This window comes from Mchenga conophoros, linkage group LG7 (assembly GCF_057382185.1).
Source record: "Mchenga conophoros isolate Kocher_MC1m ecotype Shallow Benthic linkage group LG7, M_conophoros_male_GT1.1, whole genome shotgun sequence".
Taxonomy (NCBI): domain Eukaryota; kingdom Metazoa; phylum Chordata; class Actinopteri; order Cichliformes; family Cichlidae; genus Mchenga; species Mchenga conophoros.
The window spans coordinates 43,724,978-43,736,850 of NC_140532.1; the positions used below are offsets into that span (position 1 = coordinate 43,724,978).

At 41.1% G+C, this 11,873-nt stretch overlaps 1 protein-coding gene across 1 annotated transcript; it reads left to right on the plus strand.

Moving 5' to 3' along the window:
* Window positions 1-280: 280 nt before the first annotated feature.
* On the plus strand, window positions 281-11,440 carry slc20a1b (solute carrier family 20 member 1b). The gene is made up of 11 exons (XM_085279439.1): window positions 281-591; window positions 1,617-2,332; window positions 2,535-2,675; window positions 3,287-3,372; window positions 3,654-3,750; window positions 7,007-7,126; window positions 8,377-8,631; window positions 8,762-9,392; window positions 9,487-9,672; window positions 9,798-9,882; window positions 10,068-11,440. Exons 2-11 carry the CDS (start codon window positions 1,990-1,992, stop codon window positions 10,221-10,223), a joined length of 2,100 nt encoding a protein of 699 aa, XP_085135565.1. The 5' UTR covers window positions 281-591; window positions 1,617-1,989; the 3' UTR covers window positions 10,224-11,440.
* The last annotated feature ends 433 nt before the right edge of the window (window positions 11,441-11,873 follow it).

Here is an 11,873-nt window from a genome sequence, read left to right on the forward strand (position 1 = left end):
ATGGTTTGTGTCTATGTATGCTATATGTGAGCATCTAAATGTGCAACATTTTTTGTGACGGAATCTAACAGTTTTTTTTTTTATGTGTTTGTCGGTAGTCAGCTCACCAGACAGTAAGACAATGGCGCGAACTGCAAATTTATTAAATAAGATTTTACAATGAGGGGAGACGCTCCCAGTGGGCACACTCGAGCAAGCACGACCACGCACCCTTCACGTGAAAACAGGAAGTTACTCCCGCCCAGTTGGCGGGTGGGGCTTGTACAACAGATGCCACCCCCAGCTCTGTTCGCCGGTATAAGCGAGTTCCTCTGGAGTCTGTCAGGCATTCATTTAAACTGAGAAGTTTCTCGATTCCATAAGGCGGTTTTCTTCTCTCCATATTGACTCACTTTGTCGCAATTATCATTTTTCTTTAGTCGCGTTATTTAAAAAAAATTTTAAGGGCAGATTTTTTGAACGGGTTACATTTCATAATCCGTTTAAGTTTTTCTTTATCCCGCCCGCGCTGTCTTAACGTCTGTGTGCGCGCGCTAATTAGCTTAACGGCTAGTGAGCGCTACTCTACGGGACTGATAACTGCAGTGTGTGGTAAGTTTTATATTTAACATTTTATACCTTTTTAATGAAAAGCTCAGTCGTTCATTTTACGAATTTTGTAATTAAGGCGTACGTCAAAGTGCGCGCTGATGCTAACCCCAGCCATTGTATTATACATTCGATCCAGATGGTGGCTAGCGTATTTACTCGTTAGAAAAAAATACATTTAATATGGATTAAATACTTTACTTGACTTTGAATTGATTAAGACTGTTATGTGTGGGAGTCAGTTAGCCCATACAATGTTAAATTTGTATCAGTGTATAACGCCGATGTAATTGCTATTCTTAATGTTAATCCTAAGCGAATATAGGCAGCAAGAATTATATCTGGTTTGCACTTTTTATAGACCTTTAAACCGGGTCGACACACGCGACACAACGAACCGGTGCCGCATTGAGTTGTGTTCCCTAAACTGAGTCATATCCGGTTGCGTCCCCCTGTTACGGAAAATAAACACGTCAGACACTAGTATAACGCTGTTTATGGACGCAGCCACTATTATGGTGGATTAAAACGCCAAATTTGAGATCGGTCCAAATGTTTTTTGTTTTTTAAGATTGGGCCAGCCACTTCTGTAGCGCAGAGCGTGAAGCTGTAGGAACAGACGGCGCTCGTGTTGCGTGAATGAATGACGACACGTGTGCGAGTAGGGAAAGTTAAAATGTCTCCCACATAAAACGGCTCGATGTATCTCGAGCTTCCCATCATGATCGCTTGATCATCCACCGTACAGCAATTAACATTTTAAATGCGACTATCCTGACTCAAAATAAAGGACATTGGTGTAATATAGTTGCGGTCTTTCATGCGCCATTTACTAAAAATGGCCTCCGTTTTAAGGAAGGGCAGCAACCAGAGGTCCTTCTTCCGGTCCACAGTTACTGCCGGTTTTCTACTCGTATATCTTATTCGTGATGTAAAGGTTTATTCCTTATGTAAAAGCTTTGTTGCCTGTGTTTTCACGTTAGTGAAGGATGTCTTGTTTTTTTTTTGTGTGTGTGTTGTCTTTTCAGGATGTACCCTTGCTCATCTGCAGTCACAGTGGCACAATGGCTGTCTTTTCTTTCTGCTTAATCTCTCGGCACCCAAAGGACAATAACAGATCCACCAACATTTTAGGATAGCAATAGTTTTTCACTGTACCTCTAGTTTACTTTAATTGTTTTCTGGTTAGATCCAGATAAACCCATTACAAGTTTGCACTGCTGAATCCCACAAATTCTGTTAAGACAGGTGGGCCTAAAAATAAAGCTAATTATTTATTTACCTCTGTTTACCTCTTTATTTTACTAGCTGCTGTTTAGAAACAGATTTATATAAAACCCTATTTTGTCTGGCATTTATTCCTTTAAGATTGTGAATCAGTTCCTTTAAAACTTACAAAAAATGTTTTCAACAACTGCAACTGCAATAGTGCTGACCACTGCCATGGTAACCTATACACCTCTGACTGAGTATGTGTGGTTGCTGGTTGTTGGCTTTATCATTGCCTTCATCTTAGCCTTTTCTGTCGGTGCCAATGATGTTGCTAACTCATTTGGTACAGCCGTGGGCTCTGGAGTGGTCACTTTGCGTCAGGCATGTATTCTAGCAACAGTGTTTGAGACTCTGGGGTCTGTGCTTCTTGGGGCCAAAGTGAGTGAAACTATTCGCAAGGGAATCATTGATGTGGGCATGTACAACGGCTCTGAACATGTCTTGATGGCTGGATCTATCAGCGCAATGGTTGGTGAGTATCTGCAGCTTATCTTTCATGTAATTTGAACTGTCGGTCAATGTGGACAGAGCATTGCTTGTAGAAATTAAAGATGTGAAAATGCATTGGAGTAGTGGTGAATCTGGTTGTAGAATATTTTTGGTACCTGTCTTGACTGTATAAAAGCTGAAATTATGACACCATGCAACTGATGTCATGAATGTATTCTGGTTAGGTTCTGCTGTGTGGCAGCTGGCTGCTTCCTTCCTTAAGCTCCCCATCTCTGGAACACATTGCATTGTTGGTGCTACTATCGGCTTCTCGCTGGTTGCCAAAGGGCAGCAGGGCGTCAGGTGGCTTGAACTCCTACGTATTGGTATGTAACCAGTCAACTGACATAGAAAATTCCCTTTAATGGTTAGCTGAATTTCATCACAGGCATTTAAAGTATATTTTATTAATGGCGGTGTGTGAAGACTCTTACAGTGTGATAATACCATCCCAAATCCAGGTCAGTAATCAAGTATGTTCATGAATGGCAGGTCCAGCATTTCAGCTAAATCCACATTCAGACATGGGAAGCATTCATTGTACAAATCAATAGTGATTTCCACCACTTTGTGTTGGACTTTGGGAGGAGGCAGTACAAATAAGGAGTGTTATTTGATAAGGTCGTATGATGACTTGGAGAACAATAGGCAGTTTTAAAGGGTTGTTCTAGAGTTCAGTTTGTTGCCTGTGGGGTGGGTGTCTTTCTTTCTTTCTTCTCCCTTTAGTTTTTAGTTTCTATGAATCATGCTCATGTAACTCTATTTAAATAAACACATTCTTTATTAAAAATAAGCTGTATAGTAGGAGTTAAATGAATTTAGGTTTTTTTTTTTTTCTACTGTTCTTTGACAAATTCTCTCATTACTTTTCCACTGCTTTGTAATGCTCCCATTTGTGTTTGGATTTATTTATTTATCTATTTATTTATTTGTGCAGTTGCTTCCTGGTTCCTGAGTCCCCTGTTGTCTGGAATAATGTCAGCCGTTGTCTTCTATTTTGTGCGCAGGTTCATTTTACAGAAAGTAAGTCTCCTTTTATCAAAATTGTGGATATGCTCGGTTAATGTAACATTAGAAGAGTGAAGTTGTGGTTTAAGGCTGTTTCAACACTGTACTGGTCCACCCCCAAAATGCAATTGGGAAAATGTTTATTACATGGCAGGAAATAAGCTACCGTGCTTTGAAGCAGTTCCTTATAGGAACACATGGTTCAGATTTCCACTGTGCTTGTTGTGCCTTGAAATGTAACCTGACAGCAAGATGAGGCAACTTGGATTTCTGAACATTCTATTTTCTTCCTGTAGGAAGACCCAGTACCCAATGGCTTGAAGGCCCTGCCTGTCTTCTATGCGATAACAATGGCAATCAACTTGTTCTCCATCATGTTCACTGGTGCTCCGGGTGAGTATCATTGTTTCATTTTGCTCTGCATGCCTGCCCACAGCCACAGCTTAAAATAAGCTGCTCCCTCAGACAGCCGGATGCCCACACATATTCCAGCCTGAACCAGACTGTTTACCATTTTCACAGAAGCCGTGTTTATTTTAACATGTTTTTTTGAAGCTCTCTTGCTTTGTGGTTCTATGTGGGTCATAGCTGGCATGAAGTTTTAGAGTGGAGCACAACAGGGAGATGGAAATAAGATTTCATTTAACTCCTGACATCACTTCAGGCATGCAGGAGGAAAAGAGAAGTAAAGAGTGTGCTGTCAAAGTTGTCTGCTGCTAGTAGTTGTATTATTGCTCTGAATCTGTGTGGCAATGCTCTTAATATTTGCTGGTTTTTGGTTTACCAGAAACTCTTTATTAAATGAGCCATTTTCGCTCCTTTTGTTTTCTTCTCTCTGCAGGGCCTAACAGTTCCAGATCTTAGCTGGCCTGGGCCATTTAAATGACGGCTACAGGCCAGAGTTTGACCAGATCTGGTGAGCTGATGTGTGAATGCACATCAGCACACTAAGAAGAGAGCACTTGCACTTCCCACATAGACAGTAAATCCCTGGTTAGTCAGGCACAACAGTACAGTCATATCAAGTTCACCACACGTGAAATTGCCATCTGCAATTTTATTTTTAAATATATTCACAAGACAAACTAGCATTCATATACTCACATGTTGTACACAAAGACAGAGGTCATAATACAAACTTTGGCTCATTGTAAAAGTAAAGTAGACTAGGTTTTACTCTACTCTCCTCAGTTGTTTGTCATTGGCCCAGTAACACAAATTCATCACTGCATTTATAATTAAAAAAACAAACAAAGAAAAACATTTAGGTTTTCAGACCTATAGTCTAGGCTTGGCTTTGGTTACTATACTGCTCTGGCACCCAGGACGACAGCAGTGCATTATTGCTGATGAATGCACCTTAATGCAGCAACAGTATCTCAGCTAACTGAGTCCAGTGTGTTTGGTTTCCTGTGACATTCCCTGATCTTTATGCTAGCTTAGTGGTGAAGCTGGATGCCAGACACCCCACAGCACATTCCTATGCTCAATATAAACACCAGTGCCAGAGACCTCAAGTCCACATTTGGGCCAGAGAATTTAAGGGTCAGCTGACTGTCCTGTACAGATGAGGCTCAGTGTGACTTCATTCCTTCATAAATCATTCAGCTGCTGTCACTGCATTGCAGCCCTATACATTGTAAAAGGGAGACACACCCTAAAAGCCAACTTCATGCCATTCAGTCATGAAGACAAATGAAGTTCAGGTAAAGTACTGTTAAGCCTTCAGAGCACAGATGCTGAACACAATTCCCTGTTTATGACGTTTGCTGAATCTGCCCTAAATTTTGTCCTCGTTGCTGCACATCACTCAATTGTTCGCACCTGCTCTATACACAAGTCTAAACAGGACCGTGGCTTTTTTTTATTATGTATTTAAAGTGTCAGAGTGACAGGATATCTGGACCCCTCATACCAGCCTCAATTGATAAACTTCCATTTTTTGTAGCAGGGCACAAATTTTCTGCCTCGATAACCCACTGAAAAACAGTCACTGGATTTAGTTACCATGGGGGCACTAAACAATTGGGATCACAGCACGGATGACTTGTTTCAACCTGAGCCATGATCCTGAAACAACTTTTAAGCGATTGCTATAGTCAACTCTTGTGTAACAGATTTTAATTCATTATGAGGAGTTACAAATGTCATTAGTCCTTAGTGCCCTAAGGACAGATAACCAAAAGGGTTCTTGCCAAGTGACTCAAACTCCACCTTTAACTGTCATTGTAATTGAGGTTGGTGGTGTACTACATGTACAGTACTGGGAGGGGGGGGGAAACAAACCTTGTTGTTGTGTAATGCAGGCCATGGAATATAGGTTTCTGCAAGTGTTTTGGAACACAGCTGTGGTTAAATTTCATTTACTGTCCAGTTTCAGTCATCCCACTGCATGCTTGTGGTATAAAGTCACTTCTTTCTGTAAGAGTGTTAATCAGACTACAAAATGCAGCCCAGCTTTTTAATCTATACTACTTTTTTCCTTCACAAAAAATAAATAATAATTACCATCCGGGTGGATAATTTCCCTCTTTATTCTGTAGTTTTAAAATCCTGTTTGATATCAGATGAGTTCCTGTTTAATAATGCATGGCAGTACCACGTGTGTTTGGATGTCTCTAGTAGTGAGTCAGTGTACTCAGTCGTAGACAAGACTTAACTGTTAAGAGTCACCGTCCACTTTTTCCTTATGCCTCTCCTGTCCCAAAGGGAGTGAGCTTCCATTGCGTAACTAAATAAACATGAGTTAGGTGCTCCGCAGTCTCATGCTGCAGCGTGACTCAGTGCACTGTGTGGACTGTGCCCTCAAACAAACACAGTAACTGAGACACTTATCACCTCCCCATGGCCCTCATTTCCTTTTCTTCTCTTACACTTCCTAAACAATCCATATCTTAGTGGAAGTGTGGCGTTTATGGCCAAGGTCATGTCCAGACATTCAAACAAGGTGGTAGATTTTTATTTTTTATTTATTTTTATCCACAATTTGTTTTTGTCCCCATGAAACTGCTGACTTTGTGTATGACATGGATAACTGCTTCTCCAGGGAAATGTAAATGGTAACTTTCTGCCAGCATGCATTGCGCTACATCTTTGTGCTGCACCAGGTTTGCTGCAGTGTTGGCAAGAGGGTGCCTTCATTTTTTTACAGTAAAGTGCCCTAGTACAACCCCCCCCCCCTTTCTTTTTGCTTTTCTTTTATGCTACCCAAGTTATGTCTCCTTTTGAGGAACTCATTGTTTCTGTGTAATTGTTAGCTGGGCACTTTGGGGTCTTGGTGACATTGGTGTTGCATAACTGTTCATGTCTGGGGGTACGCATGCTTTCCATTTTTAACTACGTGGCACAATGAAGCTATGCAGTCACTGAAGTTGTTGCAGAGTACTTGAGTACTTTCAAACATAAGTGCCATTAATGAATGAAAATGAAACTTCATTGCCCTCATAGGACCTTTTCTAGAGGGGCTTATATTTTTACATATTTATAAAACTGCTGTCCTATATTATATTTTAATGTTGGTGTATTACTTTGTATGGTCTGCTAGAAAAGGTAGCTCCTGCTGCCTAGTTGTTTTGTTTTTGTTTTTTTAAATATGCCTTTCTCTTATTTGCTTTTGTTTATATCTGCGTGGCACTTGGCGATCCTCCAGTGCTGGGATTTGACATGATACCTTGGTGGGGCATCCTGCTCATCTCATTGGCCTGTGGTCTGCTGACCTCCATTGTGGTTTGGTTTATTGTCTGCCCTCGCCTAAAGAAGAAGATTGAACGTAAGTCCCATTTTTGCCAATCTGACTCACTGTTCAACTCCATGTGACTCAGTTTCCTTACTTAAGCCATTGGACAAATCATGACTGGAGCGTTGCACTGCAACTCCGCCTATCGAGTGTGGGATTATATTAATCCAGCAAATGAAGTTCAGGGATATATTTTTCACAATGGATTCGCTCTAATGAAAATGATGTGAAAATATTGTCTTTGCTTTAATCCAGGATTATAGAATTAAAAACCAGAGTAAACTCTGATGCATTTGCATCCGAATAGTGTGATTTGGTGTTAAGACATAACCATTCGTTTTAACCTCCATGAATGTATTTTTGGCTCACTCTGTTATCTACAATGCAGTTCTTCTCTTTAATGACTCATAGGTTTAGTCTCTCCTGGCATAAGTTATCTTTTCGGGTTGATTACAGAAAAGCTGTGTCTGATGCAACCTATGACTTAGGTTCACAAATATTGCCTTTTATTACTTAATAGAGCTCTAAATGGTTCGTTAATGACATATTTGGGGAAAAATGTGTCTCCTAAAATGAGTAATAACTTTTTTTGAAGAGAGGGTTTGCTCTCTTTAAAAAAAAAAAAAATAAAAAAAATAAAAATAAAATGTGTTTGACAGATCCTTTATTCGTCACTTCTCTCTTGGAGCAGCAGGTTTATCTGACAAGGCATAAACTGCCTTGATTCAGTAGACAGGCTGACTAATTGGGTCATAAGGATTCACTAATTGGTCTTTACCACCTCAACTAAAAATAAGCCCGCACTGACTTTGTGTTGACGTGGCATTGGCAGTGCATTGGGAGGTGTGTTTGAGGGGGACCTATTGCTTCAGATCCAGCCATGACCAGTTTGGATGATGCAATCTCACCAGGACACACTTAGATTTATTGAACAAAAAATAATGGCACTGAGTATCTAGTTCACTTTAAAGCTACAAAAAATGTCATGTGAGCCTCGGACATTTAGTTTATTGTCTCTCTTAAAACAAGATAATAGTGGTAATATGAATATGTCCTTTGTAATCCTGTTAATCTGATCCTGTGAACACCGGAGTCCACCCTTGGACACAGATCTTTATATTTACAGTACAAAGGGTTTTCTGACTTTAAGGTTATGCAACACTTGGACTCCCTACAGCTGAAGTTGAAGGAAAAACAGATGCTGGGTTAGGATGTCTCTGCTATGCTAAGTATATGTTTGGATGCAATCCAAATAATTCTCAATCCAACTCTTGCCCTAATAGGAGATATCAAGTCCAGTCCCACTGAAAGCCCTCTGATGGAAAAGAAGGAGCTTAAAGAAGCCCACTGTCCAATCCTGAAGCAGGCATCTACCACACCAGCTGCCAGTTACAACTCTGACCCTCTTCCTGGCCCTGAGGAGCGCAGGGTGGCCTTTGACATCGGAGATTCAGATGAAGCCGACAGTAATAAGGAACACAGGGTGGCCTTTGACATCGGAGATTCTGATGACACAGACTACAGCAATTCAAACGATGGTAAATATGCCAAAATACAATGTTTTAAAAATCTTTGTCATCTTAAAATGACAGTTGCTATAGATATTTCATAATAATTTTATGATTAACTTGCAGATGATTTTATGACATTTCTTTTTTTTTTCTGCAGCCCCTGCACAGGTTCAATCAAACAGTCAGGTCCATTTTAGTAACCAAGCCCAAAGCAACGGTGCCTCCACAAATGCTCAAAATCAGGTTCAATTCAAAAATCATGTTCAGTTCAACAACAGACCTCCACAGCCACCAAGTAACGGTTATAGCCAGTACCACACAGTCCACACAGACTCAGCCCTCTACAAAGACCTACTGCACAAGCTCCACCTGGCCAAAATGAGCGACTGCATGGGAGAAGGAGGCGACAGACCTATCCGGCGCAACAATAGCTACACCGCCTACACCATGACCATCATTGGCATGCATGACAAGCATAAAGAAGGGGACTTCCGTGCTTGTGAGGATGGCAACAAGGCTCCAGGATCAGGCAGTCAGGAGAGAAAGCGACTGCGTATGGATAGCTACACCAGCTACTGCAATGCTGTGGCAGAGCACACAACTCCTGAAGGTCTGGTAGAGGGTGATGTGAGGCTAGACATGGAGATCAAGGATACAGGTAGCAGCCAGAGTTCCCTGGATGATGAAAGGCCTGAAAAAGACAAACCAGAAGTCTCAGTCTTGTTCCAGTTCCTTCAAATTCTTACTGCTTGCTTTGGATCCTTTGCCCATGGAGGAAATGATGTTAGGTATGGTTAATGATATCATATCAGACAAGTGTGTGGTGACCTGTTTCTTTGCCAGATTGTTAATAACAACAAAAAAAATTTCTCCACTCTGCAGTAATGCCATTGGACCTTTGGTAGCTCTGTGGTTGGTTTACGAAACAAGCAGCGTGTTCTCAAATGCACATACACCCATTTGGTTACTGCTGTATGGTGGCGTGGGTATCTGCGCTGGACTCTGGGTATGGGGTCGCCGGGTGATTCAGACAATGGGGAAAGACCTCACCCCCATCACCCCCTCAAGGTAAAGACTCAGACAGTTCATAAGTTGTTTCCACCCAGAACCACATCCTCCCCAGACATTACTGCTCCTTACATTAGAGCTGCTCAGACACATCCACATGAGTTTTTTTCTTTCTCCTCCTGCAGTGGTTTTAGCATCGAACTGGCCTCAGCCTTGACTGTCGTGGTTGCTTCTAACATTGGCCTGCCTGTCTCCACCACCCACTGCAAGGTAAGCTGGTCAAACACTGTGGTCTGGGAACTCAAACGAGAGATGACGGAAGAGACTGTTTCATAAGAGGGAGGCTTGAGTAAACAGTCTAGTAGAAGTTCCACATGTGGAGCAAGTTTCTCCTCAATAAAATGTCAGGCATATGCATGCACAACGATCATTTGACTGTTATTTATCTGAAATAGGTGGGCTCTGTGGTGGCAGTAGGTTGGCTGCGCTCAAAGAAGGCAGTAGACTGGCGTCTGTTCAGGAACATCTTCATGGCGTGGTTTGTGACGGTTCCCATCTCTGGTCTGATCAGTGCTGCTATCATGGCTATCTTCGTCCACGTCATCCTGTGAGCATTCAGCTGCACCCCAAGCAGGGGGAGGAGAAAAAAACGCTCCGACGTGCACCCGGAGAGAAAGGAGTGAAGTTTGAAGGCCAAAATATATCGCTTACCTCTGGCCAACAACTTTATAAGAAAAAGGAAAAAAAAAAGTTAGAAAGGGTTCGGTGACATGTGCCTGTGGTTCTTGGCTGCATCATTTTCAGACTATAAATTGCTATCTGTTCCATTTGGGTCACATAACTTGTAGTTACGACCTTTTTCATTTCTTTTGGCTTTCTTTTTCATATCTCATCATTCTGTAAAGAGTTAATCTTAAATCAACTGTTTGTAATAATTCAAGTTCTTTTTACTTTGCGGTTATGTATGATTATTATGTACAGCCATTTTATTTTATACATTAGGCAGGAATGAACAACTGAAAATACAGTATTAGCCTATTACAGATGTAACACTCGAGTCTTCACACATGCTGGAGACTGATTCAAGAAAAATAAGAAGGCAGTATTTGGGTGAAAGTGTTTCGCTGTTTTAGAGTAGAGTTTACAGCCGGTTTTCTTTCAGCTGACAAATTAGGACCCTTTTTGTTGTTAAGAGATAAATGTTTTTCACCTGTTTGAGCATGTTTTTCTACCGTGCTGGATGACTACAGCTGAACATTATGAGGAATACTACGTAATTGTCATAAGCCATCACACTAGTAAGAAATGGCACAACCCAAATTGGTAGTTGGTGACTTATTGCTCTGCGTCTCCAGGTTGGGACTTTCTGTTCTTGATCAGTGTGGAAATAACAGATCTGTTGAGAAATGTCATTTCTGAACATCAGCTAGTGCAACAACGTGTTCCCAAACATTACCTTAAGTCTGTTAAAACTTGATTGAATCATCCCTAATGGTTTAAGCGCTCTAGGTCGGCTTCAGCCTTGTTTTTGTAGTCCACATTAAGATACATATTATTACACATATTCAGTTTGCCTGGGCAACTAGGTTTTCCTGCCCTTCCTCTGGATGATACATGATGAGGATCAGGAACCTGAAAACTGGAAGTTTGTGTGCCCAGTGTGTGATTGACTGCAGTAATGAATGCATTTCACAACCTAGATGCTGTAGCTGCCTTAATTGTTTTATTTTCCATTAGGTACCAAAGAGTTTTTGTTTTTAAGGCATATCAAGATGTACTACTCCACATTTATGGAAGGAAAAATGGAAATAAAAATTGAAAAACAGAATACTTGTTGAACTTGTCTTTGTTGATGATCTACAATGAAGGGGACATTACTGCAATGTGTATCAATACAAACACAGTATACAGCTACTGATATCTGTACAGATTATTTTATTTTTAATAAATTTCCCCTCTTGTGAACATCTCTGGAAGGCCTTCAACACCTTAAAATATACCCCCCTCCAACTGATTTTTAACAGTATTTTGACAATTGGTAACAAAACAAATATCTGCTCCCTATTTTCTGAGATTAGGTGCTTCCGGTGCATGCAGCAAGATGTCAGAGATATACCAGACTGTGGTAATGGCAGTCATTTACTTTGCTGCCAGAGATGCTAGTAGGATCAACAAACTAATCGAAAAGTTGGCCAGAATCCGGGGGCGTTTGAGTCGCTGAGGGACAGAAGGTTTGAACAAACTGCAGTCTGTCATAGACA

What these genes read in the sequence shown, in the direction of transcription:
- slc20a1b (XM_085279439.1), top strand. Translation starts at nt 1,990, where the DNA reads ATGTTTTCAACAACTGCAACTGCAATAGTGCTGACCACTGCCATGGTA. An exon ending in ATCTATCAGCGCAATGGTTG is followed by an intron (nt 2,333 to 2,534) that starts GTGAGTATCTGC and finishes TATTCTGGTTAG; the next exon opens with GTTCTGCTGTGTGGCAGCTG. An exon ending in GCAGGTTCATTTTACAGAAA is followed by an intron (nt 3,373 to 3,653) that starts GTAAGTCTCCTT and finishes TTCTTCCTGTAG; the next exon opens with GAAGACCCAGTACCCAATGG.